Genomic DNA, 14,585 nt, shown 5'->3' with positions numbered 1-14,585 from the left:
TGATTTTGGCACAGGTCACAATCTCATGGGTCTAGATGGAGCTCTGCCTCGGGTCCAATGCTCAGCATGGAGTCTGCTTGAGATTCTCTCCCTCTCCTTCCCCCTCTGCTCCTCCCCTCAACCTGCTCCTGCTCTCTCTCTGTCTAAAATAAATAAATAAAATCTTAAAAAAAAAATATGCCTAGACAGCATGAATCAAAGCTGGCTTCTCACATCACTCCCAACCTTCTCTAAAATGAGAGCATTCCCTAGCTGTGGAGTTTCTATGGTAGTTGGTGAGAAAATTAATAATAATAGTAGTAGGAGTAGTAATAATAATATGCCAGTTCAATTCAAAAGGAAAGTAAATGATAAATAATGCATACAAAAAATTAGACTAAAGATGTTTAAAGACATTATAAGATTATTGGACAGGAAGTAAAATGATCCAATGTTTCCTTTCAAAAGTGCATTTCTGATATAGAGTGGGATATTGAAAAATGGAAGACTTGGTCTTCAAAGTTAGTGAGCTGAATTTGATTAGTACCTGAAGCAAAAGTGAGGAAAAAAAAATTTGTATATATCCTTTTTTCTACCTCATTTCAAATCTTGATGGTATAAATAAGAAATAGAAGTTTATCCTGCTGCAAAACTCACCTGATCAGAGTCTTTAAGTCTCATGGAATTCCAGATCTTCAGAAGACTTTAGGAGTTTAGAAAGGTTAAAGCCTCGGGTCAACAGGCTGAATGCCCCACCTGCTATTAGACTGAACAATAGATGATTTTAAAAAGATCTTTTTATTATCTGGCAAAATAAAAGTATCCCTCTGAGAACTGGCTGTGCCTCTGCACTGGGAATAGGGTACTCCACTCTTAAATCTAGAACGACCACGAGGGAGTATCTGGGTGACGATGCATTGGGACTTTTCTTACTACTTATGGCTTGGGTATTTGAATTCCCAGTGGCATCTTTATTTTAAATATTTGGTTCTGAGGGTAAACCATAGTAGTAAAATACGGTAGTTGTGTTATTTTGTATTTTTCTGGCCATCGAGAGAGAATGCATTAGTAAACATCTCAAAGTCATTTTTGGTATTTTAGTTATAAGTTCAGGTTTAATTTCAACAAATTAATTCTGATCTCTGAGGGTCCCCTAATTAGTCAAAAATTGTGGGGCATACTTTTGCCTCACTCCCATGCAACAATGTGGTAGAATAAGTATTAATATGCCTGGTTTTTTTTGAAAAAGAAGAGTTAATAAGGAACTGTATTATTCTACATACGACGTTTAGTAAATCAAAGTGCTGCTGATGGCGAGAAGCCCAGCATACGAAATAGCACAGGAATCTCATCTCTGACCAAAGACAATCTTCAAAGTACATTAGCACAGGTTCAGAAATAGTGTGAATTCAGAGAGCCAAGCACAGAAGTCCGCAGAGCAGATCTCTTCTACAGATATGGAGATTGAACACTGTTGACTGCAAATCAATTTCACAGGCACTCATAAAAATGTCTGTGTAATTACAGGGTACCAAGCCCAATGCCCAGCATCTGAGAACTAGCCTGAGAAGGCAGGGGCTAATTACTGCCTAGGATATAAAAGGGCACAAAGCACCTGGGAATCTAATTCCAGTTCACTACAACATGCAGCAGTGGGTATCTAGAAGTTAAAACACTCTTAGATTTCACAGTTCTTTTTACTGATAAATATTTGCCAACATATCTTATATAATCAGACATATTTTAAGAGCTTGTAAGTTCTACTCATTTACAAGCAAGTTGCAAGAGCAGCCTGAGCAGCCGAGGGGCAGGAGAACTGCGCTGCAAGAGAGTCACATTGTCGGGACCCTCTGAACTGTTTTGCTTTCTTTTTTTCCACCGTTCTATTTTGAATATTAAAGGGGAATTTGCTCAATATTTCTGTTTTTGTAAATAATCATTTTTCTTTATGTTTTAAAAAAAGAAAAAAGGTATGGACGTTCATTTTGGCTGTTTTATTATGATGTATAGCTAATGATCTGTCAGGTACTATTAGCTGCTATCTGACGTACCACACATAAATAAACAGTGCAGCAGGCTCAAGACTCTCACCCATTTTGGAAAACAGAGGAACACGACGGTAACCTGCAAAAGGAATCATATCTAATTAGGACAATAAAAATAAACCAGCAGTGTTCTCGATAGTGCTACCAAGAATCTAGCTTTACTAAGCATATGTAAAAACTATAACTGCATAGTTATATTCATCTTGTATATTAATTTCCTAGAAAAAAGAAAATATCTGGTTTCTGTTCTGACTTCTTACTGCCTAACACTGAGCACACAGCTCACACTTCTCCTCCCTCAAAGTGCAGTGTGCTAAATTAGCCACCATCCTTCTGCTGCAGAAAGACTCTGTTTCTGAGGTACCGCTCAGATGGTGATAGAGAAGTAAACACATTGGGATAAGGTAATTGGAGGAATAGCATAAATCACCTCTGCAAGGTGACTGCAACATAAAGGCAGCTCTGAAAGAGTCAAGAAAGGATGATCTTGGGCTCCCAGGCTCTTCTTGGGCTGGCAGAATGAGTCACTGCTTTTCCCTTCTCTTTGATTCCCATGCTTTATTTCTTTGTGGTAGTCATGACTACTCTTAATTGAAACAAAAGAGTGATGATCCATGTAAAGAAATGCTCATCCATGCCAAGTTTGTCTAATTTATCTTCCTAGCGATCCCAAACCACAATCCCACCTTCCACATGAGAACACGTTTCTGTAATATACCACTGAGAGAAAATATGTGTCAATACATAAAATTTCCTTTACATCTGACTTTCATTTGGTGTATACATGTGTGTCTTTGGGAAATGTAAGTTCTAATTGTTAGCACAATCATCTTACTTTTTGGAATATTACCTTTGTTCATGCATAGAACTGGTAAAGTATATTGGCCAAGAAATTCATTTCCGGTTATTAAACCTTGATTTTCAACAACAAAACGTATCAGAGCCAATTCTGGCACCTGAATAATGAATGTGAATGTTTCATTCCATCTTGGACAAAAAGCTGAAATATAAAGGAAGATATCATCAAAGAATCATAGACACTATCTCTAGGGAGTAATGCATGGTATCTGTTCTCTGAAATTTTTCTTTTCAACACTTAGTAATATTAACAGCTTATGTTTTAGAGCACTTAAATTTTTCACGCATCCAATGAGAAAGGAATAATAATGACAGTAACAATAATTATTGGGTTTTTAGTATTGCTGGGCAATACGATAAGAACTTCAAGTAAATAATCTCATTTCATCCTTACAACAAACCCATTAGGGTTATTAGTATCCATATTTACAGATGAGAAAACTGAGCCAGAAAGATGTTACGTAACTTCCTCGGGGTTTCACACACACAGCCATTAAGTGGCAGGACAGGAATTCAAACAAATGGAGTCCGATTTCAGAGCAGAAACATTTCATCACTAGGCAATATGACTGCTGTGTTTAGGCATTGCCCTAACAAAAGAGTTAAATAACATCATTTTTCTATACCAGCTCCTATTATGGGAAGAGCTCCATAGACAGTTGTTGGCCTGAGAGCTAAGTACTCCAAAGCCAGCCTTTGATCCTTCTTTTGAGTAAGTGTTCATTTTAAAGTCCCAAGTAGATGAGTCATTTAGATCTCCAGCAAAATAATCATCCCAAACAACCATCTCTTGCCAAGTAAGAAATCCAAATTGTGTCACAATATGACCCAAATCATCCAATACTTAAGCATAATTTAATGGAATCAAGAAATTCACATCCAGATCAAATATACAGCCTATTTAGATTCAGAGAAAAATAATATGTATTGCTTTCATGTACAAAGGTAATGCTATGCTTGCTATGTCGATAGGTTTTGTTCTTTGAGTTACCTTTCCAGAAGTATGAAAGAATTTGTGACTAATTATATTTTCTGTTTTCTGTGGTGCATCTGTGGGCACAGGCACACATTTACCAGATAGTAATCCAGGATGCAATCTATGCCCATGAAAATATTAAACCAATTGACTCATGCTGGTATAATGAATGTATTGTCTTTCCTTAAGAAAAGAAATAATTCCATGGAGTGCAGGGGCAGATCTAAGAGTCAGTTCTTTTTTTATTTTTTAATCTTTTTATTAACATATAATGTATTATTTGTTTCAGGGGTACAGGTCTGTGATTCATCAGTCTTACACAATTCACAGTGCTCACCATAGCACATACCCTCCCCAATGTCCATCACGAGCCACCCCATCCCTCCCACCCCCCACCACTCCAGCAACCCTCAGTTTGTTTCCTGAGATTAAGAGTCTCTTATGGTTTGTCTCCCTCTCTGGTTTCATTTTGTTTCATTTTTCCCTCCCTTCCCTATGATCCTCTGTCTTGTTCCTCACTTTCTTATATCAGTGTCAATTCTTTATAGACTCTTTAAAATGTGCACAAAATTCTTATACTGATTTATCTTCCTCCTCTAACCCTACTTCATTATAAACTCTCTCTCACACACACATACACATATAGATCATATGTATTATATGCAAAAGCCCTTTTAGGAAAGAAAGAAAAGAAAGAAAGAAAGAAAGAAGGAAGAAAAAAAGAAAGAAAGAAAGAAAGAAAGAAAGAGAAAGAAGAAAGAAAGAAAGAAGAAAGAAAGAAAGAAAGAAGAAAGAAAGAAAGAAAGAAAGAAAGAAAGAAAGAAAGAAAGAAAGAAAGAAAGAAAGAAAGAAAAAGAAAGAAAGAAAGAGGGGCACCTGGGTGGCTCAGTCGTTAAGCGTCTGCCTTCGGCTCAGGTCATGATCCCAGGGTCTTGGGATCGAGCCCCGCATCGGGCTCTCTGCTCGGCCGCGAGCCTGCTTCTGCCTCTCCCACTCCCCCTGCTTGTGTTCCCTCTCTAGCTGTCTCTCTCTCTCTCTCTCTGTCAAATAAATAAAATAAAATCTTTAAAAAAAAAAAAAAGAAAAAGAAAGAAGAAAGAAAGAAAGAAGGAAGAAAGGAAAGAAAGAAAAAAAGGAAGGAAGGAAGAAAGAAAGAAAGGGAGAAAGGAAGAAAGGAAGGAAAGAAGGAAGAAGGAAAGGAGGAAGGAAGGAAGAGAAAGAGAAAGGAAGGAAGAAAGAAGAAAGGAGGGAGGGAGGAAGGAAGGAAGGAAGGAAAGAAAGGGGGAGAGGGAGGGAAGGAGGGAAGGAAGGAAACCAGGATAACAATTTGATAGTTACAAGCATAGTTTTCTCGGGCGTGACCAAAACTGAAGAATTACTTCTACACCTTATCCAAATGTGATCTTTTTTCCTTCCAGACTCTCATTTCTCTTATTATACCGCAATTACTCTAGGAGCTAAGCCATCCTAGAATCCCTCTTGTCCAGCTATCTAGACTTTTATTCCTGCTAGTCTTCCTCATATACGTCCTCCACCCCTTTTCTGATGCCATGGGCCTTCTTTGACTGGAATTCCCCATCCTCTAGCCATGAAATCATATCCTGACTCTATTTTGTATTTTCATTTCTCTCGCATACACTTCTTCCTATCAAATCTGCAGAAACAATCGCCCTAAAACTCAAGTATGTTAGTGCTATATCCCTGTTCAAGAGTTTTAATTTTGTTCATTTTCTACAGAAAAGAAATTACCTAACATCTTATCATGGCTTTCACAATTTTCCATGGCCGTACCCAACATAACTTTCTCATTTTATCTTTAAGGACCCTGTATTCCATCCATATTAAATTTCTGTATTTTTCCCTAGCATATTTGAATTTAGTCTTCTCCAGGTGTTAAGGCTCATATTATTCCTTTTGCCTTCAATGCCTTCATCCTCAATCTCTGTAAAAAATTCTATTCATTCTCCAAGAACCATCTCCAAATTTGCCTGTTCCACTACAATTCTCATATTTTCCTTAAAACACTAATGACTTTATCATAATTGTTTTATTGTATCTCATCTCTCATGCCAAACTGAGAACTATCTAAAATAGAGTTGATCGGGACATACATAGTAATATGTTTAATAAACAGAGATTTTAAGTTTCTTTGATACTTATCACCAGGATTCTAATAAAACAGGCTCAGTATTGTTAGATAAAGCAAATTTAATTTCTGTAGGAATATTTCCATAAAACCCAGGGATATAATCTAAATTCTAATGGGAGCTAGAATCATATTATGAGAGGTGCATTGAATAAACAAATGTTCCGTGCCTTTTGTTATGAAGATTCAAGTAAGGGGATGAAGAGAACAAGAGATGGGGTACTATACGCTTCCTGACATAAGCAATTACCATTTCGTGACACCACCATCGTAGTATGCCTTCAACTCTAAGGCATGCCAAATAGTGCAGTGAGTCTTCACCAATATCCCTTCCCATAGATAACCTAGGATGAAGTAGCCAAAACTTCCCACATCTTCTTTCCATACCTTTTGCACTAGGGGGACACTGGAGGAGTATTTGGGGTGTCACTACAAGGGGCAGATGGTGGATATTATTGGAGATCATCACCCAAGGAGAAAAGGACTAATACAACTGCACCTGTTTTTTCCATTGGTGCCATTTAACCTGGCACATATTTCCAGACTCAAAAATGAAGCCCACTCTACTTTGGGAATATCCACCCAAAGAAGATTTTAGACTCAAGAATCAGTTCCTAGGTCTCCTCCAAGGTGACCCTGACTAAAGGTCAATCCCAGGAATCTACACTTTAATATCCTTAATGATTTCACCCTCAACGAAGATGTGACGCTGTCAGTAGTGTATTATATAAAATATCACGGGATGCTGGAACTGAAAATCTTACCCAAGTCATTTCTTCCATTCCTACATTTCCCTTCTGGCAAAAATGACTGAATTATGAATCCAAATATTGTATGAGTAGGTTTCTATGGCATCCTTAGCCAGAGCCAAAAGCCACAGACCTTTGATCTAAAATAATTCAAACAGTGAAATAAAAATGGGTAACATACTATATCAGAATAATCATACGTTCTTTATTTTACACAAAGGTTAGAAGCTAAGTAGATTTGCAGCCATCAAAATGTCCCTTTAATTCAGCAATATGGGAAGAAACATGAAAAGGAGGTCAAAGGGAAAAAAAATAGTAATTTTTCAGGTCAGATAAATTTTTGTATCTGTAATCTGAAAATATATCTAAACAATACATTGAATCACTATCAAATTGTTTTCACTGCATATAACCCTTTGGTCAGCTAAAACCTAATTCAAAGCCCTTGCCTTAGGAATAATAAAGATGTCTCAAAACTCTATCACTAGATAAATTTTAAGCTTTCAAACAAGAAGCCTAGTAGAAGTTCAATAAAAATATATTGGGAGCTCACCATTTCTTTTAATTACACGAGTCTGCCGTTTCACATGATCATTTGGAACACCAAAAATTTCTAGAACCACTAGTGTGTCAGCTTTGTTAGATGATGAATGGTTACTGGGAGGTAACTGGATACCACTGATGAGCTGCACAAAAATATTTGAATGCAAAAATTTAAAAGGATATCAAACTGCATAATCACATAATTTCAAAATAAAATATTTATTCCAAAAAAATGATAGACTCTCAGTTCCCACAAAAAAATTAAAAGTGGAATATAACACAAATTTTAAAATTTAATTCTTATCCTCAAGTGTCAGTAAGTGAATACTAGGAATATGTCTATATTATTCCACTTTACTAATATATAGTTATAGTAAAATTCACATTGTCTGGGATTTATAGTTCAACATTTTTTTAATTTTTAAAGTCTTTGTTATGGTTGTTATAAGGCACTGCTTAAAAGTATTGTTAGAATCATAGTCTACTGTAATTCAGCTTGAATTACTCTGAAAACATGAACTATCTTGAAATTCATACTGTATGTAAACAGCCAAAAATTAGAAACAATATTAATACTACTTCTGAAATGTAAGAAAAAGCACTGCATAATTTCCTATGACAGTATTTTTTTCATAGTATAATTTATGTTTGGATAATTTATGATAAAATTTTATATTATCTATTATTGTCAGTATTATCATAAGTAATTTGAGTCTGACAAAATCAATGATTTCATATGTATATTAGGGACTGGGTATCAGAAGAACACTTAAAGTAATTAACAATAGTTTCATTTAACCTTGTATTAGTCAAACTAGCTGTTGAAGCAAAGTTTTGTCTTACTTTAGGGAACAAAGTCCAAACAAAAAACACTATTTCAAAGTGCACTAATTTGTAAAATGTACTAATATAAAAATTCAGGCATAATTTCAATTTCTGAACATTATAATAAAAAGGAACAAATAAATAATTGTTTGAAAAAAAAGAAAGGAGGAAGGAAAGAAGAAAGGAAGAGAAAAAAAAGAAAAAGAAACAGAAGAAGTGCCAATGTATAATTTTTCCTTTCCTACATCCACACATTATAACATTAGCTGGAAACCAGAGTGACTATGTAAATATTTAACAACAACTATGGAATGGGCATTGATCAATCAGCCTAATTAGACATCAGGGAAGTTGGAACATTGGCCATAATCAATAAGTACACTGATACCAGAGCCTCCCAGCTGAGTATCTCCTCCGCAGGTAACAGATCCTTACCAATATGGAGAAGGTTCGGCTTTGGTGCACCTTGTGTCAAAAAATATATAAAATAAAAAATAATAATAATTGAATATCAGAACTGAAAAAGAATTTAGAGTCTATTATTCAAATACTTTTTACACTCTGAGTCACAGAGCCTTTCCAGGTGCCACCACGGAAATAGATGTCAAAAAGAAAACCCTTGATGGTCAACTAGAGTACCTCTGCTTTCATCTATTGGCCTTATGCATAAGATTTTGAATTTAGAAAATGGTTGTATCGTATTTATAAGTTTGAGAATGATTGACCTAATCCAAAACTCTCCATTTGCAGATGACAGAGATTAAACCAGAAATGTTGAAATGTCTTCATCAAGGACATAAAGCTAATGGTAAAACTAGGTCTCTTGATTCCCAAGTCATGCCTTCCACAACTTGTACAAGTTGTAATCAAAGCTCTCCAGGATGATCAAAGCAAGAGAGAAGGACCCACATGGCTATGGCAGAAGTTTGCCAGGAAAATCATTAATCCTGCCTGTTTTATTACCTACATCCCTATATGCCACTTACATCCCTATATGAGACCCTTCAGAAACAAACAGGTGGCATCTGTAAACATCTGTGCATACTAGCTATCTCCCATCTTTGCTTTCTCAATGAAAGAACACATCTGTTCTCCTTACTATTTCTAACTTGCAAAAGAAATCATTCAACTAACTTACATATATTGAGCATACACTTTGTGTCAGGCACTGTGGATAAGACTTGAACAAAACACAGTCTTTATCCTTCCAGGGCCTTCAGACAAGTGGGGGAGAAACACAAGTCCAAGTAAATAAACAATTACAGACATACCTCATGTTATCGAGATTTGTTTTACTCTATTTTGCAGATATTGCATTTTTTACAAACTGAAGGTTTGTGGCAATTCTGCATTGAGCAAGTCTATGGGCACCATTTTCCTAACAGCAATTGCCCACTTCATGTTTCTCTGTCACATTTTTGTAATTCTCATAATATTTCGAAATTTTTCACTAATATTATATTTATTATGGGGATCTGTGATCATTGATCTTTGATGTTACTGTTGTGATTGTTTGGAGGTGCCACCAACCATGCCCATATAAGACAGCACACTAATACATGTGTGTGTTCTGACTGCAGATGGGGTGGAGACAGCAAGAGAACTACAGTCAGAATTGGAGCCCCAAGATGTGACTGAATTATTCCAATCTCATGGTCAAACTTGAACAAATGAGGAGTTGGTGGATGAGCAAAGAAAGTGATTTCTTGAGCTGGGATCTACTCCTGGTGAAGATGCTGTGATGATTGTCAAAATGACAACAAAGGATTTAGAAGACTACACCAACATAGTTGACAAATGGTACCACAGCCACCCTGACTTTGAGCAACCACCACCCTGATCAGTCAGCAGCTGTCCACATCCAGGCAAGACCTTCCACCAGCCAAAAGATTGTGACTCGCTCAAAGCTCGGATGATGGTTAGCACTTTTTAGTGACAAAGTATTTTTAATTAAGGTAGGTACATTGTTTTTTTAGACATAATACATTGCACATTTAATAGACTATAGTATAAACATAACTTTCATATACTCTGGGAAACCAAAAAGTTCATTTGGCTTGCTTTATTGTGATATTCACTCTATTGTGGTGGTCTGGAACCAAACCTGCAATATCGCTGATGTATACCTGTATAATACATATTATGGCATCGGGTGTTATGGAAAAACAAAACTACAAAAAGAAGCCTAACTAATTTAGTGTAGGAAAAAAAAAAAAAACTTCTGAAAAGAAGTGACCCTTGAGTCTTGAAAAATGAGTCTGAATGCAACAGGCAGGTGAAGGATGGAAGAATGACCCAGTCAAATGAAAAAGCATATGTAATACGTGGAGGTGTCATATGGTTACAGAATAAGGTGCAAGACTAGAAGTGGCGAGAGATGGGCCTAGAGAATTAGGCTAAGCCCTGACTGAGAAAGCAAGCAGGACACCCAAAGAAACATTAAGTAGGCACAATGAGATTAGCACTGGGGCACAATGTCTCTGGGCAATTTGTGGAAGATGAATCAGAACTGAGACAGGCTATGTGAAAAACCCTTAGGAGGCCAAAGGAATAAATGTGATGACAGGTAACAAATTCCTTAAAAAAGGGGGAGGGAGGTCAATGGCAAATGGCATCAGACCAAGGGATTGGATAAGGATGACATTTCTAATCAATAAAATTTAGAGATGGGACATTGGAAGTGACAGATGTGGAAGAGAAGAATGCTTCCCAATTTTCTAGCCTGAATTAATTGACACAATGAATTCAGTGGAGATCACTGACATTTAAAGAAAATAAGATTGGACTAGGAAGGGATGTTCAGCCTTTAATATATTAAGCTTGACAGAACAAGGATTAAACAGGTAAGGATGTTAAGTAGGATATTTAAAATATGTCTTTACATTCCAGAAATGAAGGCAGATTGAAGATTTGAGCACTGTTGGTAGTTGAAACCATCAACGTATATAAAAGGACACAAGGAGAATATTTAGTTTGAGATAAGGATTAAGAAAAAGCCTTAGCCTAACAGACACATGAAAAAATGCTCTACATCACTTGGCATCCGGGAAATACATACAAATCAAAACCACAAGATATCACCTCACACTGGTCAGAATGGCTAAGATTAGCAAGTCAGGAAACGAGATGTTGGCGAGGATGTGGAAAATGGGGAAACCTCTTGCACTTTTGGTGGGAGTGCAAGCTGATGCAGCCACTCTGGAAAGCAATATGGAGGTTCCTAAAAAAGTTAAAAATAGAACTACCTTATGATCCAGAAATTGCACTACTAGGTATTTATCCAAAGGATACAAAAATAGTGATTCAAAGAGACACATGCAACCCAATGTTTATAGCAGCAATGGCCACAATAGCCAAACTATGGAAAGAGCCCAGATGTCCACCGACAGATGAATGGACAAAGAAGTGGTATATATATATGTGTATATATATACACATATATATATATGTATATGCTTACTTTGAGTAGTATTCCATTGTATATATCCATATATACAATGGAATACTACTCATCCATCAAAAAGAATGAACTCTTGCCATTTGCAGCAACATGTATGGACTAGAGGGTACTATGATAAGCAAAATAAGTCAAAGAAAGACAAATACCATATGATTTCACTCATGTGGAATTTAAGGAGCAAAACAGATGAACAAAGGGGAAGGGAAGAAAAAATAAGATTAAAAACAGAGAGGGTGGCAAACTAGAAGAGACTCAACTCTGGGAAACAAACTGGGGGTTGCTGGAGACTAGGTGAGTGGGGGGATGGGGTACCTGGGTGACAGGCAGTAAGGAGGGCATGTGATGTAATGAGCACTGGGTGTTATATGCAACTGACGAATCACTAAATTTTACCCCTGAAACTAATAATATGCTATATGTTAACTAAATTGAATTTAAATTAAAAAATTTAAAAAAAAAAAAGCCTTAACAACATAAATACTTCAGAGGCAGGTAGAGTAAAGGAGCCCACAAATTTGAGAAAGAAAGAATCACTTGGGAAGAAGAGAAAAAAAGAGAGAGAGAGAGGGAGAGAGGAAAGCCCCAGATGCACAGCAAGGAGATTTGTGAGGAGTAGGAGGGGACCATACAAAGTGGCTGATTCATCCCTTTTTCTCACTAGAACAGCTACTACAATGACTAGACTAGGTGTTTAGAATAATGTAGCCTTTTGCATTTTTTCATTCACGCAAAAAAACAACAGGCAGACACTGGTACAAATGTGGAAAATGTTGAAATACCACCCACCTTACAGGGGCTGAAGAGATCAACAGAAATTTAAAGGCCCTAAAGGAAGTCAATGGAACTTAAAATATTAATGTATACTTTCTAGCTTATATCATAACCAAAAAGTAAAAGAAAAAGTTATTAATCTTTTAAATTTTTGTATTAAAAAAATACAAAAAAAAAAAAGGGTGCCTGGGTGGCTCAGTTGGTTAAGCGGCTGCCTTCGGCTCAGGTCAGGGTCCCAGGATCCTGAGATCGAGTCCCACATTGGGTTCTCTGCTCATCGAGGAGTCTGCTTTTCCCTCTGTGCTCTCCCTCTCTCTCTCTCTCTCAAATAAATAAATAAAATCTTAAAAAAAATAAAAAATAAAAAAATGCCAAAGTTATGATAATATTTGCAAAGTAAGCTTAATGGAGAATATTTTGCTGGATCCTAGAAAGAGTGCCAACTAATTGATTTGGGGCAGCATCCAGTGCTGGAGGCAATTTCTACTATATGCCCCTACTTTTCTACCCTACATGCCCCTACTTTTAGAGTCACAGAATCCAGGGCGTGTGGGTAGCTCAGTCAGTTAAGCACCCACTCTTGATTTTGGCTCAGGTCACGATCTCAGGTTTGTGGGATCAAGACCCACGTCAGACTCTGTGTTCAGCATGGAGTCTGCTTATCCCTCTCTCCCACCCCCTTGCTTACATTCTCTAACTCTCTTAAAGAAATAAAATCTTTAAAAAAAAATTTAGAGTCACAAAATCCCTAACAACCAAGGAAAAAGTCAGCTACATATTTCACTGGTACTGTTTCTCTCAGGGGCTGAGATCATTTCTTTCTCATTCAACTTTGCTCTACTCTCTTTCCACATTAATCTCTGAAAGACAGCAACATCTCTTAAATCTCCATTCTAAGCCAGGACAAAAAGGCTAGGGCCGGAAGTGGATGAAAGTGGTCCCCCAAGTCCTGTGACATCAGGACAGTAGAGGAAGGAGCCGACAGAGGAAGGTTTATGAAGGGCATTCAGTCTGGGTTAGAGCGTCTCCTGCACTCTGACCGCCAGGACGCCAGAGCAGGGAAGCTCCCACCAGCCAGCACAGCCAGCAACACTCCCCTCAATAGAACAGCAAACGCAAAAATCCTCACCAGGGACAGCAATACAAGTACCAAAATTCCAGAACAGAATCTGAAATGGTTCATACGGTTCTAGGAGCAACCAGCTAAACCAAGAGAGGGACCAAAGAGCCCTACCCACCCAATTTGTTACAAACCATAGGTTTGTAGATACAATCTAAAATAGAATTGCTGGGGTGCCTGGGTGGCTCAGTTGGTTAAGCGTCTGCCTTCGGCTCAGGTCATGATCCCAGGGTCCTGGGACCGAGCCCCATATTGGGCTTCCTGCTCAGCGAGAAGCCTGCTTGTCCCTCTCCCACTCTCCCTGATGGTGTTCCTTCTCTTGCTGTCTCTCTCTCTGTCAAATAAATAAATGAATGAATGAATAAATAAATAAATAAATAAATAAATAAATAAATAAATAAATAAAATATTTTTTAAAATAGAATTGCTTATAACTAAGTGGAGAGAAAAAAGCTAAGGGCTTTTTAGAAGATTCAGGGACATTTAAAAAAAAGGAAATAAATAGAGCACTTAAGTTATAGAAAAATAAGAAAGTTTCCAGAAAGTCTATACTTTTTGGAAACAATAAATTTTAGACAACTACTTTTGCTCCCAATAAAATCACACAGAATCTAAGAAGACGGGTTGGGGGGTGGGGAAGGACGCTGGATAGGATACAGACAGAAATAAAAACGAAGCAGCATGAGGTAAATAAAAATTGGAGGGGAGAAACTGATAATGCAGGAGAAAAATTCATATCTACATTAGAATTGGTAAAGAATAAAATCAAATATGGAAGAAAACCAAAGGCAGAAAAAAAGAGACAGTGATAGAGTTGACAGGAATTAGTAAACATGCAGGCAGATACTCAAGAAAAGCATACGGATAACTTTTGGTTTCCAAATACTAATCAAAGAATATTCAGAAAAGGGGTTAAAAATCTGGAACTGTGAAAGTCTAATGCTGGAGATTAATGACAAAGCAAAGAGCTCCTAAAATTTCCTAGCAAAATTCTATAAAGTTAAGGAGGGACAGAGTCGCATATCTACAAGGTAACTAGTGGGCTGAACTCAGACTTCTCTATCACAATATTAAATGCCTAAAGACAATGGGATAATATAGACTTTGGAGAGG

At 37.0% G+C, this 14,585-nt stretch overlaps 1 protein-coding gene across 1 annotated transcript in view; it reads right to left on the bottom strand.

Annotated features, from left to right (window-relative positions):
* Positions 1–2,017: 2,017 nt before the first annotated feature.
* The window catches only part of PLCZ1 (phospholipase C zeta 1), a 50,273-nt gene continuing 37,705 nt past the window's right edge, over positions 2,018–14,585 (bottom strand). Inside the window, 3 exon segments of the mRNA XM_021690703.1 lie at positions 2,018–2,103; positions 2,875–3,024; positions 7,307–7,439. Coding sequence (XP_021546378.1) covers positions 2,018–2,103; positions 2,875–3,024; positions 7,307–7,439 — 369 coding nt within the window.

This window comes from Neomonachus schauinslandi, chromosome 5 (assembly GCF_002201575.2).
Source record: "Neomonachus schauinslandi chromosome 5, ASM220157v2, whole genome shotgun sequence".
In the NCBI taxonomy this organism is placed as follows: Eukaryota; Metazoa; Chordata; class Mammalia; order Carnivora; family Phocidae; genus Neomonachus; species Neomonachus schauinslandi.
Note: the sequence above shows the minus strand (reverse complement) of the source record. Positions and strands in the feature narration are given on the sequence as shown.